The sequence below is a fragment of the Lampetra fluviatilis genome, chromosome 42, assembly GCF_964198595.1.
Source record: "Lampetra fluviatilis chromosome 42, kcLamFluv1.1, whole genome shotgun sequence".
Classification (NCBI taxonomy): Eukaryota; Metazoa; Chordata; class Hyperoartia; order Petromyzontiformes; family Petromyzontidae; genus Lampetra; species Lampetra fluviatilis.
The window spans coordinates 336093-354953 of NC_136316.1; the positions used below are offsets into that span (position 1 = coordinate 336093).

The 18861-nt window shown below is 40.1% G+C and overlaps 1 protein-coding gene across 7 annotated transcripts in view; it reads right to left on the bottom strand.

Annotated features, from left to right (window-relative positions):
• Positions 1 to 18861, bottom strand: part of LOC144946760 (protein MTSS 2-like) — a 77743-nt gene that overhangs the window by 48466 nt on the left and 10416 nt on the right. For all 7 annotated transcript variants that reach the window (XM_078875920.1, XM_078875915.1, XM_078875919.1 and 4 more), the window contains exon 4: positions 2085 to 2169. In XM_078875920.1, the coding sequence (XP_078732046.1) occupies positions 2085 to 2169 (85 nt within the window). The remainder of the gene's footprint in view (positions 1 to 2084; positions 2170 to 18861) is intronic.

Here is an 18861-nt window from a genome sequence, read left to right on the forward strand (position 1 = left end):
TGAGACACAACCTAAACAAACTCGACGCTCATCTCAACAACATTTTCTAAGGGCGTATGTGAGGAATACATGCAACTATTCCAAGCATAACACAGACCCTAGCCTTTTATTTTACAATAGCTCATCCCACCACTATGACTCAACCGAGTGCAAAAGGGTTCTCCTGTTTAAGGATTGCGTGACGACACTTTGAAGTAGGACACGGCACCATGTCACCTTAAGTGACACAATGCTTTTTTATATTTAATGTGTACATTATTGTTCATTTTATGAACAATAATGTTCGTCCTTTATAATGTTAATAAGGTTATGGAAGGCATCAGAAGGATGTCTAAGAGCTTCTGGAGCACACGGTTGCACCAATTGTGTAGTGTAGCCTTCTTTCCCACCACACACTCAGATAACCCCAGTGCCAACCCCCCACTTAAACACCCAGCACTCCCTGTGCAGAAGCGACATGAATATGGTTCATGGATGATTATTACTTATTGGATTAATGTCATTATGATTATGTTTTACAAGCACTTGTAGAGAACCCGTTGCTCGGCAACAGAAATTAAGACGCCTGTCATTTTCACTCTTCTCACAATCCTGTAGTCTGAAAAATAAGTATTGTGAAGATGTTTTATTATATTTTTTAGGAGTTAAAGTATATTCTCCCAAACTAATTCAATTAATATCACAAATATAACGTTTAGAGCAATTTTAAATGAACCGTGTCAGTATTCTGTATTCGTCACTCCCACCTATCCGATGTCACTATATATCGTCGTCTTCAGCTGTTTTAGCTGAATTCAATGTTTATTTGTGACACGGACATCCCGTTTAGCCAGTTACCCAGCTAGTTTTGGTGGCAACGGCTCACAGACACCAATAAGAGCCATTATTGAGGTGGAGAAGAGCCCAGCCAGCAGCCAGCCAAGAGACTGGAGGCATAGATTATTTTAATGGTATAATGTGAGGCAGCACTCAATAAAATTCGGGTGATTTTAGACAGCTTTAAATAAGTATAACCCGTAAAAACTAAGTTTTTCACTATAATACCTTTATATGCGTGGCAGCGAACTTAATATAAAGGATTTAAAAATATATTCGCCTGTGGAGGACGCGGGGATCGATCCCGCGACCTTTGGCATGGGAAGCGAGGGCGCTACCAACTGCGCTACTCCACCACGGCCTGTGGAGGGGTTACGCTCTAGGCTCTTACACTGTGACGTTCAGCCAAAGCCATGAATGAGTTCTATTTGAATATATGTAAAATAAAAAAATTTTGCCTAAAAAGTGTAAAATTTTGGGAATTTTTTTTCACGAACATTAATTGACTCGCACAAAGAGTCTGTGTGGAAAATGTCAGCTCGATTGGATCACGGGAAGTGGGTTAAAAAACGACCGAAAGATTTGCATGGTCGTAAGCAAACAAGCAAGCACGCAAGCAAGCATGCAAGCAAGCAAGCAAGCGAACTTAATATAAAGAATTTAAAAAAGGGTAAATTAACAAAGAAACGTTTTGTTTAAATGCATATATAATTATAACACGAATTCCATTAAACAATGTCTTCCTGATGAAATCAGCAGTTGCTTTCACAAGGAAAATACTGAACTGGTTTCAACTTTACCGAATCTCATAAGTAGGGTGTGGTCTACTCAGTAAATATTATTTATTAACCTGATTTTATGGGATAGAGCCACCCACAAATACTGTGGGACCTTAAATATAGCTACAGCCAACAGCAAAAAAACACTCTTAAAACAACTCTCTCTCTCTCTCTGAGGCAAGACTCAATAACAAGAAGGACAAATATTGGGAAGGGATGGGTGCAGAACAGCTGGAGAGCTGCTCCACTCCTCCACGCTTCAAGTCTCCTCCGAGAAGGGTCCGTGTTTACCGCCAGCCACTCGTTGCGCAATATTCTCGGGGGTCTCCGTGACCCAGTTTCATGGCCCAGTTTTATCCTAGCCGGTTAAACCATCACCAGCAGTGGCGATGACCACCACCCCCAACCCCCCTCCAGGTTGCAGGCGAAAGCAGCACAGAGTACGGCTTACACTAGGGAACGCGCGCGTGGTGCTTTGTGCGTACGTACGTTGACACTTGTCTGAGCTTCGACTCGATGCTACGGTGTCTGATGCACACCCTGGTGAGGGCCGAGCCGATCTCTCGCGTCGAGCCTGCAGACAAACAGAGAGCAGCACACGTGTTAACGAGAGAACACGTGTCCCTGTTTGTAATGTTAACATCAACATTGGTGGGATAAATGCGGCCCGGCACAGTGCAGACCACACCACCCCACTGTGTACTCTGCTGACATTAGGTGCTTTGCTCTTTGGTTCTTTTGGTAAAGTCACGTGGGTATAAAATAAAATTAATCACGACCTTTCGGGCGCAACACAAGCGTCCATCATCAGGTGGGAAAACATGGTCTGCTGCTGAGGCAGACTGTTTTAAAAGGTTTGAAATGGGTGTAGCTCAAGGGTCATAAAGAAGTGGCCGGGACTAGTGATGTTAATGTGAGAAATAAGCATGTAAATGTAAGATAGGAGAGCGGCCTCCTCGACGAGGGAGTGCAACCCAACGGGTGCAATCCAAAGGGCCTGCAGCATGAGAGTGCAATCCAAAGGCATGAGAGTGCAATGCAACGGACATGTGAGCATGAGAGATATAAGAGAGAGGCATAGAGAGAGACACAGAGTCGAAATAACAGCTGACATAGGCAGGTAGGATGGAAACATCACAGTCAGTTAAGACTTTACCTGGTTAATAACGTCCTTCCAATGATTGCTCAGCTCAGGTGCTTTACCATGAGCTCTTATCCCTACGGTCAGTAAAGCTAACCGTGTATGTTTGGTATATTTTTTTACATGATATATGGGAGTGGTGGCAAAGTGGTGAGTGCAATGCACTTGGATCCCGGTGGCCTCAGATTCCTGGCCATTTCCACCATCAGGAGCATAATATGCAAATGTAGCACACGCACACACAAACATATACGTTACTTGAAAGGGCTCCATTTATCAGCCATGAACTATTAGTTTCCGACATCAGGAAAAACTATTTGTTGCAGCCCAATAATCAGTACTGGGAAACAATAAAATGTCAAACGGTATAATTTACATCCATTGCTTCATTAGCAACATGCCATGATAAACAAATGTGCAATTAACCCGCCAAATAAATGCATGGAGGCTAATGTGTTTAATATTCCCCCTTTGCCAGCCAGGAAAAGGAATGTTATCACTATGGCAAAATTAACCTTATGGCGGTACCCCGGGGTACCATAGTACCCCAGGTCTCGCATAATGTCCATGATGTAGTCATTTTAGTCTGTTGATGGTCGGCGATGCGGCAATCGACTCATCTCGACGAACTGTACACGATGCACTATGGTGCATACGAGCGTTCAGGGTTTCAGCGCTATCGTCCTCGCTGCGTTTCAACATCATGGAGTAGCACTGATTTCGGATTGATTGGTACCCCAGTCGTGGAGTTAAGCACACCCCTGGAAAACAGTGTCCCAGAAATAAAATATTTAATTGCCTCGGCCATTTTGCTATTTGGTACCCCGGGGTACCGCCATAAGGATCAAATATCTAGCCAGGAGAGTGGAATGTGATGATACCATTATAATTATATAAATGGCAAACATCGCTTTGAAATTTAAATAAAACATCGAGCTACATCTAACACTCAAGTATTTGCTGAACATCTGTGAACAAAAACTTCATAGCTCATCGGATTCTTCCAGGATAAATAAAGATTCTGTTTTGAAATTTTTACCTCTTAAATGAATGGCCAAGACATAATCAAGTGAGCACATTTGTGTTGCCATTTATTTTTCATTGTGCCTAGGCTTTTAGCTAATTAGTGATTGCCCTGGCCTAAATTTAACCTCTCTTGAGCTAGCACAGTGCATGCTTCTTCTTACACTGATAACCTTACTCAATTATTCATCCTCCACAAACTAACCTTTCGGCCATGTTTTTTTGTATTTAACCTAAATGGTTGAAAACCTAAATTAAGCAGTGCTTGGTGAAGTCTTCATACAGCAGTGGATTGACGAAGCAATCCACTGCTGTTTTCTTATTTTAACACATGTTACATAGAAAAGTGGTTAACCACATGGCATCATAGGACAGCTTTAATACTAACCAAATAATCTACATAAAGATACACACACGATAAGAATATAACTGAGCACTCAACTAAAAATTGGAAGGCTGCAAGTTGAAATCCCGGTTTAGGATCAGTTCAGGCCATCATCCCTCAAGTAGTCATTAAAATACATATTTTAGGGATGTTAATCGTGGTCGTGCTCCAGAAAAAATGTGTTCCTCCACAGGAATGCAGCATTTACACCACTGGATACAGTTTAAAGATGGGCATGCCTAACGTGACGTCTCCTAGTACAAGCACAAACATATACAATTACAACTGATAATAATAGGGGTTTTCCCCTTTTTTTCTGGCAACAAAACTGAAACCTTTTTACAAGGATTCATGTCTGCATTAATCACAATACTTGCAGTCAAAATGCAAACAAAAACACACTATTATTATATTTTGGTACTGGCAAAGGAGGTCTAATGATACAACTAACTGGTTCAGTTTTGGGTTACAAATGTATAACAATTCCTCTTTTCCACGTTACAACTGAAACACACTGGAGAGATGTGCCGAGCCAACCCGGCGTGGCACAGGAGATGCCAGGTTGTTTTTCAAGCGCTCGGATCGGAAATCGGCCTGTAGACCCGCACTGATGCAGCTCGGACGTGTCAGTGGGAAAAAAGGGTAAAAAAAACTCTGTGGCTGGAGGCCAGTCTCAGCCTTTTGTCGATGGGGGAACTATGGGAAGACATTGAGTACGACCCTATGAATGAACTGTTAAATGCGGATCTTCATTGATCGACCGGTGGGGATGAGCCACATGCCAGGTCGCCAACACAAAAGATCCCACCAGAGAGCAGGCCATTGTGTGTTATGGCAATGACCAAATCTGTCTAAGACACAAGCCACCATTATTTAATATCCACAAAAATAAAAAATAAATCTTCACCTTCACCATTAATACTACCTTATAAAAGAAAATTACATATTTATAGTTATCTGGTGAATGGTTTTTAATCATGGTAGTATTACAATATAAAAAAATATTTTTTTCTGTTATAAGGCAGTGTTAATGACAAACATGGTGAGTTTTTTTTATTCATGCTTGTGCACCACTGCCTCAACTACGAAAGAATTAAAACGGTTAATGGTTTACTTGATTCCAAATTTGAGCGACCATTTTGTGTGCTTATATGTGGGCAGTTCCAACAATTGGGCAGCCGAATAGTAACAAACAATTGATGTTCGCCTCATCATACGTGTGGGGCATCGTTTTGAAGGTAATTATCTCGGAAGACAATAATTTGACAGATACACATATATTCATCATCACCATCGCAGCATAGATGAAAACTTCAGTTCTGACACCTTTGTATTGTGTAGACATTTCTCGCTTACCAAAATCAGTGGACATACTATTTAAATTTGACTTGCAGGGGTAATTGGTTGATATACTACACTGAAGTAAAAAGCCCCTTCATGATTATACCCAGGATTACCCACATCTTTAAAATGTCTAAAATGTACGCACAAATAGTGGAACAGCCCATACAAGGAGCTATCACCATCTGGTGATCATTCATTCAGCAAGCATGCAGTTCACTCAGTTCATTTAGCGAGCACCATGTGGCAAGATTCAAACCCGTAACCTACTCATGCCAAGAAAATGAATCCGCTCATATGAAAGAATCGAAAGTAAAATGAGTGCATGAACATTGATTTAAAAAACAAGAGTCCACAAAATTGTTTAATTGAAAAATGTTCAAAATTGAAACGAGAAGTGGTTACAAATGTTGGTTGGGAAAGACTGGGTGTGGCAGCAACCGACCGTTATCCTCCCTTCCTCCTGATCACGCCTCAAAACGTACAAACGAGGAACTTGACTTGACTCACTTCCCTAGCAATTGCAAATGTTTTCTAATACACACCCCCCTCTTCCAAGAATAAGCATGTGGCTTTTCAAATACTGCACGGTTTGTACTTTTCCAAAAGTACGTGGTTCTGGTCTGCTCTAACTGTGCCCACCAGTCCTACAAACGCTTCACCGAGTCTGCCACGTCGCAGGTGATTTTAAATTCTTCCATGACAAACGGCTATTGCGGCTCTGAAAGCTTAAGTTCACGTTACAGGCGTAACCCAATGAGCATGGTGATGTGGCCTCTATGGCTTGTGTAAACACCGTATGTGGATGCCCTAGCTGGAAATTAAATGCAGAGTATTATTTTACGAAGCCGATCGTGGTCTCTTTAATGGTAACACAGCAACCCTGTAAACTCAAAATATAATGCCAGTTTAAATGTACCCATAGTGGTGAGATGTTAACTCGCTCTCCTGGAATACAGGAAGCTGTCGGTTTGATCCCAACCCTGACGCCTGTATACTTGGAGTTTCTTACTGTGGTCGTGTTTTTCCCTCCACATTTAGAAACATGCATTTAAAGTATGTGGCTACTATACATTTTCACATGATAAGCCACTTCGCTGAGCTGTCATTTTTGACCAGGTCGCTTCTAAAAAAGAGCTATATAGTTCAGTGAGCCTTACCTAGTAAAATTAAAATAAATGTTTTACATGTGCAAAGCACACATATAATGCAAGTGGATCATAATGGAGCCCGTTAATACGAATTTAAATACTAGCATGACGAAATACGGTAGCTGATTAATTATACGAGCTAAAAATGTAAGTCTCTTTTGAATATAATCAACGATTTTTGGGTTTAGATCGGGCAATTCGCCACCATTCTGGCGAATTGCCCGATGATGCTGGATGCAATTACCAGCGAAACGTCGTACTCAAATTGTAAATGTTGTGGTTTCACGCTTCAACACACCGGTGGGCTAAAGCAGTGAACTATTTGTCTTTTGTCAACGTGACACTTTTTTTACTGATTGGCCGTGTCGGGTGGTGGAGGGTTACGACACATTTATAAATAACGCGATCTAAACCCAAAAATCGTTGATTATGAACAATATTGGTCGCGAAAGCCTACGTGTTAAACTCTTTTGAATAATATAAAATTCCTCACTGATTTTATAATTGTATAACAATCTCAATGTTGATGCAGTATTCTAACAATGACTACACTCATTTATTGACCTATAAATCAATATATCCTGAAATGGGAACTTTTTGTGATTATAATACATTTTCAGCTTAACGAGTAGACTTATTATGACTAAGACATTTTACAGAAAAACAAATATTGAGCAGTACCAAAAAATATATTTAAATTGCACTCAACCAGTTTTCCTGATATGAGTTCTATCGTAATTTTCCTTACACAGGGCCAGTTCCAATGAGCTGCATGAATTTGTATTAACCTATGTGGCCAATACAACAAGAATGATCAATGTTATGACTAGTACACGGTACAGTTCAGGCACAAACACACAGGTCAAACAGGTGCACTGCTGTGAGGCAGGTAGGCGGGCAGGGATGCAAAGGTTCTGGGGTGTTTACTTTTGTGTGTTCCACTGGGGCACTGGGTGACGCACACTTAAATGCACCTCTGTAGAAAGAACTGTAATGTGTAAACAAGCACACGATTTTTATTTTAACGCCTGGGTAATCTTTGTAGAGTCATGTACTTTGACACCAAAGCATGTCATGTGAGTATGGAGGCCCTGGCCGCATTAACTGCATTTTAACAGGCAAGATCTAAGTCTTGACAAAATGGCTGAAACATCACCGGAGCAGTTTACCCTACTGCTGATAATGAAGGCTTCGGCATATTTTTACTGCAAAACACAGTTGTAAGAAAATATTTGGAGTCAAGAATTTATGAAACGTGGTCACAGACAAAAAAAAGCAACTGGCATTCATCTACTATGCAGCAATTATCAACAGTAGACTTTCTAACTGATGGGTCACGTAGCAATGCCTAAAAGGAATGCCACCACAAAAAAGGCTTAGAAGCAATTGTGCAAGATGGTCAGGTGCGTCCTTGCAAGTGTCAACCTGACTGTGCGCTGTGTAGTTCTGCATGTGTGTTCATTTACCAAGCAAATCCCAGGCTCCGCCCCATTGTAAAGTGAAATTCTACACCATGGTGACATTGGAATGATTCAATAGCTACTGAATCATTAAATAAGGTAAACTGATAATATGCACAGATCCCTCTTTTGCCCAAGGGTTTAAACTCCCATTTAATTTTAGGTTTTTTCATTTTTACATTGTTTTTTTTTTAAATACCCGATTGCTTTCAGTGCAAGAGCACCAAGGCATTTTTTCTTATACAAACATGGCCCTGCTGTATGTGTGGGAGGCTCAACATTACAAACATCTCTTGAAACAAAGCTTAAATTCCCACAGCAAGGAATATCATTTGCAGTCCCACGGCAAGCCAGTTTGCGCTTCTACTGTAGCTATGTTACTGACTTCCTGTAAGTCACATCTGCCGAAAGCATCATGGTCTCGTTGTGAAAAAAGACCACCCACAGATCACACCCAAATCCAATAAATGACCCTCCATCCATTCAGGTACCTTGGAAAAAGCTATAATTTATTTCCATAAGCTTTCACCTCATTAAGGAGAGCATTGATTGAATTTGAAGACCAGGCTTGTTGAACAAGCATTTAACACAGCCCACCGGAGTAATTCTTGCCTCTAGCAAGATAACAAAATAAGGGTTGCTTGGCAACCTGTATGTTGGTCATGGGAACACATCTGGGAGGAAGATGCTCAGTCATAGGATACACTTTAAAAAAATGGAGAACTCACTTTTCTCAGTGGGAAGACATCATCATCATCTACAATAATTGTATATTAATCTCTGAATGAAGACCTCACAAACCATTACATTCCTCATTGTTCTTAGATGCCACAATTTAGCTAATTTCTGCATATGAAAGTATGTTATTGTGCCATCTCTGGTAGATATACTTCAATGGATATACACAATTCCCAAACATGCACACACCAGGCAGAAGCGCCTTAATGTAAGAGATACTTAAAAGTATATGGAAAACGGGTTAACTTTTTCTTCACTGACAAACATGCATAGCTTCTTTGCAAACTCCCAGTGGGACCCATTATGACACTGCTGACACAACATTCTACTTTAAGGCTGCAATTAGCCATGCCTGTCACCACAGCAGCACAGAAGTCTTTAAAGTCTTGGCATTGCCACCATGTCTGGACTGCACGTCTGGACTACATGTCTGGCCTGTCTGGGAACCATTAGCTTCTCGTGCGATCCACGGGCACTCAAAATGTAGGTGAGGCTTGCACTTTGGCGCAATCCAATACGGATACCGCCTAGATTATGGTGGAAATATAAAAAAAACAATAAATGTTTAAGCGCAACACTGCAACAGAATACACGTCAGTACATTAGGGAATTGGTTACATTGACATGAGCAGGTGACTCGGTTCCTTGCTTCAGGACGGACCGATGACTTTCAAGAACATTTCTGACCAATCACGTGCTCCTGCACTGTGTTCTGCCACAAGGTCAATGAAGGTACATGGTTGGTTTGCACGAGGAATTTAACAGATTTGTCACCCAGACAGATTTTTTTAATTGTTCTTATGGTTGTCCAAATTAAGCATGACTTGTACAAGCGGTAGCTGCACAGCAGCAGTCAGGACAGAGATTATTCGAAGGAAATTTTTCAAGTGCTTGAGGAACAAAAAAGTATTAAAATAGCTTTAAACGACCCTGGTGATGGCCCAAGACAGCTGTTCATTCTCATACCCAGCATTTCAGCCGAGCTTGACATGCCAAAAAGAGGTTGGGCATTTAACCTGTCTTTTTACAGGGACCTTTTATATTTACATGTCTATTGAAATATTTGACTATTCAAATAAAGCAATGCAATTAAGCACCACACATATAAGAAATAATCCATAGAGTCAGGCACACACATGCACTCACACACCTAAGGGTAAATACATTCATATAAATTAATTAATCTGATAAAAAGTATAATTTTTTTTTATATCAAACAAGGTACTGTCAAACAAACTGTAATTAGTAGCCGAATTAAAAACCATTACTTAAAAAGGCTATACGTTTCAGCATAAGCATTGCACCAATTTAATTTCACTCTTATGAGGACTTCAAGAGTTAATGATTTAGCCGAGTCTGTACTCCCAGCAGGGACACAATAACATCGACTCGTGTGTTATACATCGCTGTGATTGCATCTGCCAAGTCCAAGCACCTGAAACAAAGTGGCTCGATGCCAAATGAGATCACGGCTGATGCGTGTGGATGCCAGTGAGATCCTGAGCTGCCACCGGCGACCCCCCCCCCTCATACCGTGACGCCTTGCGACTATCAAAAATGTCACAATGCAGTGGTGGGCGGCAAGAGCCATTTCCCGACCCACCGATTTGGTTTTCCGGAGTAATGATTGGTCCCGGTGAATTGTGGTTGGTGAGGGGCTCGAACGCTAAAATAAATCGCAGCAACACGTCGGCGGTAGGAGGGCACTCGCCTTCGGCCAGCTTTCTTGACCCAACAGGCTACACAATTCAACTAAGACACCGAGGTAAAGGGCTATTACATATGGCAACATAAGTCATGTACCTGTGACATGCTGAGTAAAAAAAAAAGTCAGTTTTCCCATGTTGCATTTAGCATTTTATATGCAATTCATGAGAATTCCATTCAGATTCAGCAGTATACATTTACTTCGAGTTTGTTTTCTCACACAGATTTTATTAATTATATTCGTTGATAATGATGTAATAAAATGTCATAATAAAACAATATAATCTTAAGTGTTATAATAAAAACACAATATGTTGCACAATGACGTTTAAAATAAGGTTCGTGAGGAAATTTAAAGTTTTAAGAGATACACACAAACAACTCCACCTATCCCTTGTAGGATTATGAAATGGATCTGGCACAATATTGGGTATTTTAAAATGATTAAGTGGATAAGCAGCAGTGGAGGCAATAAGATAAATTACCAGGCCAAATGATTTTTTGTTACCACGTTCACATAAACTACATATTGTAATATTTCAAATGGCATGTTATTTGTTGAAATTGGGGCACCGTTTTTAGAAGTTCTTTAGACAAAACACATACAAATTATCCACGTATTATAGAGGCATAGTTTAGACATCACTACTTGGAACTACACAATACACAAAACAGGGGTGAGTTTAAATGACCTTTAATACATTGATCAGTGCGATTTGCATATCAACGTATCCCAGTAGCGTGTTTGAACAAAGCAAACATTGTACCAGGTTACATGAGCAGGGTGTGGCCTGTTAAACTAATGTGACCGAGTACGCCAATAGCTCTACAAAAATTGGTTGAAGACTGCAGCGGCTTGGGCTTTTCAGGATGACAGCTAAAGTGTGGTCATGTGAAGGCCTTGTCACATGGTCATGTGCAAATATGCTCAATGGCACACCAACAATTAACCATACGTGGCGACACCACCACTGACTAACTCTTATAAATGCAGCGAGCTGGGACCGGGTACTCATTTACATATTGTGGCCTCTAAAACTACTGTGTATTTTCTAAATAGTAGATTCATGAATTTACTAATTGTTCGAATTAATTTGTAGGGTTACATATGAAGTAACATATACATTTCCCTCTGTGTGTTATTTAGTTACTCTGACACTTTATTGTGCCAGGACACAATATAATACCAACATAAAACACCATCTTCTTGGTTGTTTCGGTAAAGTCACGTAGAAGGGAAGTAATAAAATAATAAAAATAAAACATAATATTTTTTATTATTTTATTACTTTCCTTCTACGTGACTTTACCGAAAGAACCAAGAAGATGAATCCCTGCAGTCACGAAAGCTTTAAATCGAAAAATAAAACACCATGCAAGACAATACATGAAGATAACAGCATGTAGCACAAAGAATATTTTAGCACATATGATGCAGCTCTTGGGAAAGCGTGGGTGGTGCAAACACAAGGCTGTGCTTCATTATATGTACAGAAAAAGGTGTGTATGTTATGCTACACACAAGAATGCGTATGCACCATTTTACAAGTGCAATCAATATTAACAACACATGGCCAACAGGCCATAACTGGGCACTATAAGATCCACCTATGTAAATCAAAGAAATCTAAAGCATGGTGTAGCATGCACACATGATTTTCAAAGCTTTATAGAGGCAGAGCATGGTGGCTAGCAAACATGATCATGATCATGGCTGCCAGGTATAGGAGGCACCACTGCAAATAGAATTCTGGCCTTTCTGCAGATGTTTTGTGTTATCCCCTCTTAGGAGTGTGTGTGGGTTTCCCTAGGCTTATTTCCACATTATAAAGAAAATACTCATGGAAGAGGATTCAAACTAGGTCAAAACCTTCCTGGTTAAACATAAGACTACGAGTAATAAAAAAACTCTAAAAAATCCATATGAAGGACAAACGTAATGACAAGAATACAGACAAAGAGATTCAAACACAGGAGTTAGTTTTATTCAAGTGTGCAAATTTCTACATTTGTGCTCTCCAAATATGGATGACTCAAAGCACACTTACATTTCCATGCTGAACAAGAAAAATATTACTCTCGGTAACTATGCACCAACGGACAAATTCAAAATACGGTTAATGATGGTTTATTTGTTTCCCCTCTCCATGGCAGCTTAAACAACACTTCATATGTTTCTGCAAGTGGGAGTGTTGAGACCACATGCCAGCTATACCATAACAGGAAAACCACACGAGAACCAAAAAGGTTTAGTCATCCATCACGACCACATTGCATATCTTACACAAGGCCCACAGACACCATCTTTATGGACACGTCATGCCATGTAGTGCTGATTGCACAATTTGAAATAAAATAAAAGTCGGAGGGTTAAATCAAATGTTTGCCATGCAGTGTGAATAAGAGGCCTGAAACGAAGCAACTACCAAAAGTGCATGTAGTTCTGTAACACCATTATAGAGCCGTTGTCTGACACTTATGTGATGTTACCACTCATTGTGATTGTATCCATAAGGGGAAATCTTTATCTCATCGCATGCTATCGATATTCCAAACAGAATACAATTAGAATGTTATGTATAGAATATAAATTGCAAAGATGGTTAAAATATGTTCTTAAAATAAAAAAAACGATATTTAAATAAAGCAGTTATACATTATTAACGAAGGATTACTTTTATTTAGGAAACGAACCACGCTTGCCTCAATGACAAGCCATTTTAAGAACATGTTTTATAGCACATAGCGCTTAATTGCAACATAATAAGAAACATTCCTATTTTTGCACCAGACGTCCTATATTAAACGTGCAAACCCTCTTCAGTGCTTTCGCGTGCATTTGTATACGTTTATATACTGTATGTACAGGTTCCAGACATTCCAGTAGACTCTGGATATGCAATGTTGCCAAAGCATGCAATGTGATGTGAACACCTGTTTCACTGCGGGTTTTTTTTAGCTTAATTCCTTAATATGAATGTGCAATGTTTAGAAACAAAGCACTTTTGTCGTGTGTACCAGGATTATTTCCTCGACAGACCGAAGACAAATGAATTAATCGATGGCTTCATATCAACACGTGACCTGACATTATAATCTTCTATAAAAAGTGGGAAAAAAGTTTACCATAAACACAAATAGAGAATGATTAGTTTGGCCCATGTCCATATACAATCATCTCATTCTATTTATATCGTATTCATAAGAAAATAACCCTTAATTTAAAAGTCAATTAACAAGCCAAGTCCAATGAAAAGTAGAAATAATTGCCAGAACAAGGAATAACAGTTTTTGGCAATAATGGTGTAGGTAAGTGGGCTTTTAGAGTACAATAACTGCCAGCACTTACCCATATCATCATAGGGTATTTTACATCCACTTTACAAAAAATTCACTTTTCTAATTTGACAAAGCAGATGTGGGAACTGAATCTCACTCTGGACATACTGACTCAGTCGTTAACACACGAATGGACAATGTGGTAAGAAATCAATGAGAGATCGACTACCTGAAAGGAACAACAAACTCTCATTTGAAAATTAATACTTGTCCAAGAGTGAGTCTAGACCAGTTGCACCATTGCCATATGGGTAGGCAGCCAGAGGCAGAAGCAACAGCAACAAAGCTGTGGCGCATTCCATTCCGTGAGAGGGGTGTGCGCACAAGAAATCACGCTTCCAGCGGAAGGGGTAACCCTAGAAAGCCCAATGGAAAAACCCGCACGGTTTTCCTGGGCAAGCTGCCTACCGGAACTGCCACACCCAGGCATGTCTGGCTTGCTCATAACACAGCACCCAAAGCAAGTCGGCAGCCGCGCTCACTGGGGGCTCTTGCCAATGGGAGGGGAGGGGGATAAAGTACGGCCATATAATGTGCTTCTGTGTCATCAGAATTATGTTTTGCGGCCGGCACATACGTTTCACGATGTTTACTTTAAAATAATCACGATAACTGGTTAATGCTGTGTGTGCATACAATGCAAGCCAAGAAATATAGAAGAGTGTGGACCCCAACATGACATCACGTTTGCTCGTGTAGTTTGCATGCTTAGCTTTGATGTAGCTCAAAGGGGGATAAGCTTCTGGATTGCTGTAAATTTATCCTGGAAAATGTAAAAGATTTTGCCCAATGACTTTGAGTTCAGCTATAGAATAAGTGGGTAGTCGACCGATCCCATCTTAATTAAACCCCTGAGCTAAACACCAAAATAAAGGAGAGATATATTGTAAAGTCATTCCTGTGGATGGACAGCAGTTGTTATAAAAGGCTTCTAGGCTTTTATTATTTAAAGAGTAGAACAATATATAATAATCAATGTATGAATGTTACAGATATAAGGTTTTCAAGTGTTTGCTCTCAATTATATAAAAAACAAGAATGAGCAATTGGATATGGGCCAAAATTAGCAGTGAGAGTCTTTTCAATAACGGGGTCATGGAGTGGTCAAGGAATTCAAGTCTGGAATCAATTGTTACAAACTTATGAACTACAACAAATCATTTTTTACGTGTCAAATGCTTGCAGATGCGAGGGCAATCCAACTCCAAAAATGTTTTCCACAGAAACACTGCAATTTGTGTGTTTAAGGCTATCCTTAAAATTCCAATTTCAGTATTTAACAGCATTGCAGCCATTTTTACAACCGTGAAAAATCTATATAAACCATTTGGATAAGCAGCAGACGTTAACAGCCCATTTTACAGAAACAAAAAGTTGACAGGAATTATCGCTACTAGTTCTGAAAGGATAAACATCGAACTGAAAAGCTACCCAGGCAAAAAGTCATGAGACTCAAGCACCATTTGTTGTGAGCATGCAACTCTTGTTAGAAACAATTCACATTTACATTCAATTCTACCCACCACCGTGGGAGATTAATGAAGTTAAGGAGTCTTAGGAAAACTTGGTAGAAATCTCAAAGAGAGCCTGCTGTAAGGGAAGGTATATAATTTGTGGTTAATTGTACACATCTGTAGAGTGCTGCAATCTATGCTGCAGCTGGCGCAAAGTTTGAATTAATTTTAGAAAACAAGGGTTTGCATGCCTTTGGAGCAGAGAAGGTTAAACCTCTTCAATTAACGTCTACTTACTAAGCAAGCAGAGGGACCTGCATTTGTGAGCCGTGTCTATTTGTGCTGTGGGGGAAGGGAAATCGCACATTTGAATCAATCACGGTGCGCAAACAGCGCCCTACTCGCTCCACAGGCTCACACAATTCAACGTGGTTTGGAGAAGAGTGTTGTAAGCCCGGAGCCATACAGCTTCGGCTGTAAAATGTCCTTTGCCTCCATTTTCCGAGAAGCAGGCACGACACCCAATGCTCTATAACTTGTGAATCATGTGCACTTCACATTCAGAAAAAAAAAAATTCTGAGGCTGCTGCTGATGATCATTGGCCACGCAGCTCTGCCAATTGCCAATTGTGAGAAAAGCTGTTGTTGGTGCAAACAGACACTCCACTGATACAATATTTTGCAGGCCTCTACACACATGACCATTAACCAAAGCCTCTCACCCTGGCAGCTCCCACACAATCATGCAGTGAGAAGGAACTGTTACTAATTAAGCACTGTGTCCTTGATGGGACTTTCTATCCGCTAAAGTGTGCACGTAAATAACCAAATGTCGTTATTCACACTGTCATGTGCCAGCGCTGGAGCTAAATTTGTCTGCAAACTCACGGACAATTACCCTGTTTTCTGGGGAGAAAGGGCATCGGCCATTCATGTGAGAGGGACACAGCTCGAATGAATCATGAGGCTCCACAAAAGAATGCAACCAACACAGAAGTTGCTATTTTACATTGCACTCCCAGGTTCCCAGTAGAATATGGGGCTCGCTGCGGTGCTTAAATTGAAGCAGGATGTACAGTGCTTGCAGTATCCAGTGGCTGTAAAAAGTAATTTTCACCACTCACAGCAGCCATGAAGGATATTCGTCCCCCCCCCCCCAAAAATAACTAATTAAGAAATCTGTGTGGTAGCTCTTCCTTTTTGATACAAAAAAGCTAAAGTAAAAAGTCGTAACTCATCAAAGATTAGACATCACAGATGACAAAACTGGATTTATTTTATTCAGAGGAGATGTGCCTTCAAAAGCTGGCCAATGGTTACTATAGCGACGTAAGGTCTTGTTTGCGGACATATAGCTGTATCGCAGCCTACTTCTGTACAACAATCTGCCACTGTTTTCCTCAACAAATGCCTTATTTATTTTACGTTTAAAAAATTATTTAAAAAAATATCAAGCTAGAAGGTAGCATTGTAGAGCACTTATCCAACATTCAGACTGGTGAGTTTATACCCAGTCTACGGTTGACTCAGCCCATCATCCATATAGGGCAATTAATTGGGCACTGCTATTTGAAAGTTAATATTAGTCGTCTTTGTAGAGAGACTGGTGCCAAAGTAACATGGAATTTCAGCAAATGGTTTGTGACCAGCAATGGAGGTAATTATCATTCATTGCTCATTTTCATTCATTTCACTGGTTCTTGTTATTAGAGTTTTCCAATTTATTGCAATCAGTAAGGCATCCATTCTGAATGACCATTACTGTACTGTTTTTCTTCCGTTTGGCCAATAGAAACGATGATGGCCCCGCAAAGAGCATGCCATACTCTCATGGTCATAGATGTAATCACATGGAGATCACTCGAATTTAAGGTGCTCTAAACAAGGTGCTCAAGAGAGTCTTGTTATCATCTTGTGCTTTGATTAAGCGCCACAACGTGCCATCAACCCATGCCACGCTACATTCCCCCCTGCGGACTCAACATCAGTACGCAGTTTAGAGATTAAATCTCAAGAGCACAGCGGAAATTATGAAAACGAAAATGTCCATCACTCAATTACCCGTAATGGGCACGCCTGACATCAGAGTGAGGTTCCGTAACCGTCAGCTCAAGAGCACTTCCATAATTTGAGGGCGTTAGAAACAAGGGCTTCTGCTCCCACATGAGCTGATCTGCAATCTGCTTTTCATAGAGCAACAGTCTTGTACCAATGTAAATTATATTTTCAAAACAAAGAACTCATATTTTCCATTAACACTGCCTAAAGAATAATACAAAACAGACTAACATTTCAGAAAATTACCATATTTCAAGATAGATGGCAGGAATATTGACAGACAATTGGAGATGACACTTTATACTGCGGTTCCTTAAAAATCTTTAAGAAACCTGACGTATAAACACTCTTTATGTACTGTCGTGGAGGATTATGGGTGCTAAAATAAATGCATTTTAACCATGACGCAGGTATACAATGGCCTACTTTTGGGAATTACTTCATAGGAACTTTTAACGTCCACTGTGAAGTCCACCATCTTGGCCGCTACTTCCTCATGCAAAATGTGAGGAAGCGCCATATTACTCAGCACCGGCAGCCAAGGTAGTCGAATGGGTCGTAGCTACATCCCTGTGATGGTGCGCAAAGTTGACGTTGGATGTCAACCAGCTTTGTGTGTGAAAGGCAGAAGGTGACAGCAGCTGTGCGAAGCGTCATATAATATAATCAATGCGAATAAATAATGGCGTATTCTTACAATGACAATTTATGTTTAAAAAAATACTCCTAAACAAATGTACACGTGCTGTCAATGTTAATTGAATTTCTACTTTCCCGTTACCTAATGGCTGGTTGTTTTGCTTTAGTTATCCACTTTGTCAGGTTTTAAGCCTCCCGATTAAAAAGCAGCATCTCATTCTGTGATTGCTCACACTGCACTCAGTAATAACATGGTAAAATACGGACAAAGCTGGATTCGTGTGAGGTCACACAATGTAAAGTCGAAACTTTAACAAATTAAAACTCCTCACGCCACCCAAAGGATCAACCTTCATTCTGCAATGGTCAACAAAAAGTGATCTCACCGTTTTTTTACAGAGTACGGACATCAGAAGTTTCCAGTGAGGTAAGTGAAAACATAAAGGTTGTTCCATACACCATAGAAGTCAAATTCACTGTATTATAAATCCTGTTGATGTGAAGGTCTCAAAATCTGGAACAGATCATTTTTGCCTTTCACAAGGACTGAAAGATTGAACCCAGAACATGTGCTGTTAACTATTAAATTAGAACAAGGGCCAAGTCTCTTCACTGCTCGATCATTTTGCATTTCTACATGTTTTGTAAACTAAACAAATGTTCAATTGGATACAATACTTAATAATTACATTGTCTCTACATTAGCGTTTTTCACAAGTTGTACCTGTGTTTTAAACTGTCAGTCTTGTCTATATGGTATGCAGCGTATACATTTCACAAACATATTTCATGATTCACCACTGCCATATGACTGTAGGATTTCCATCTGC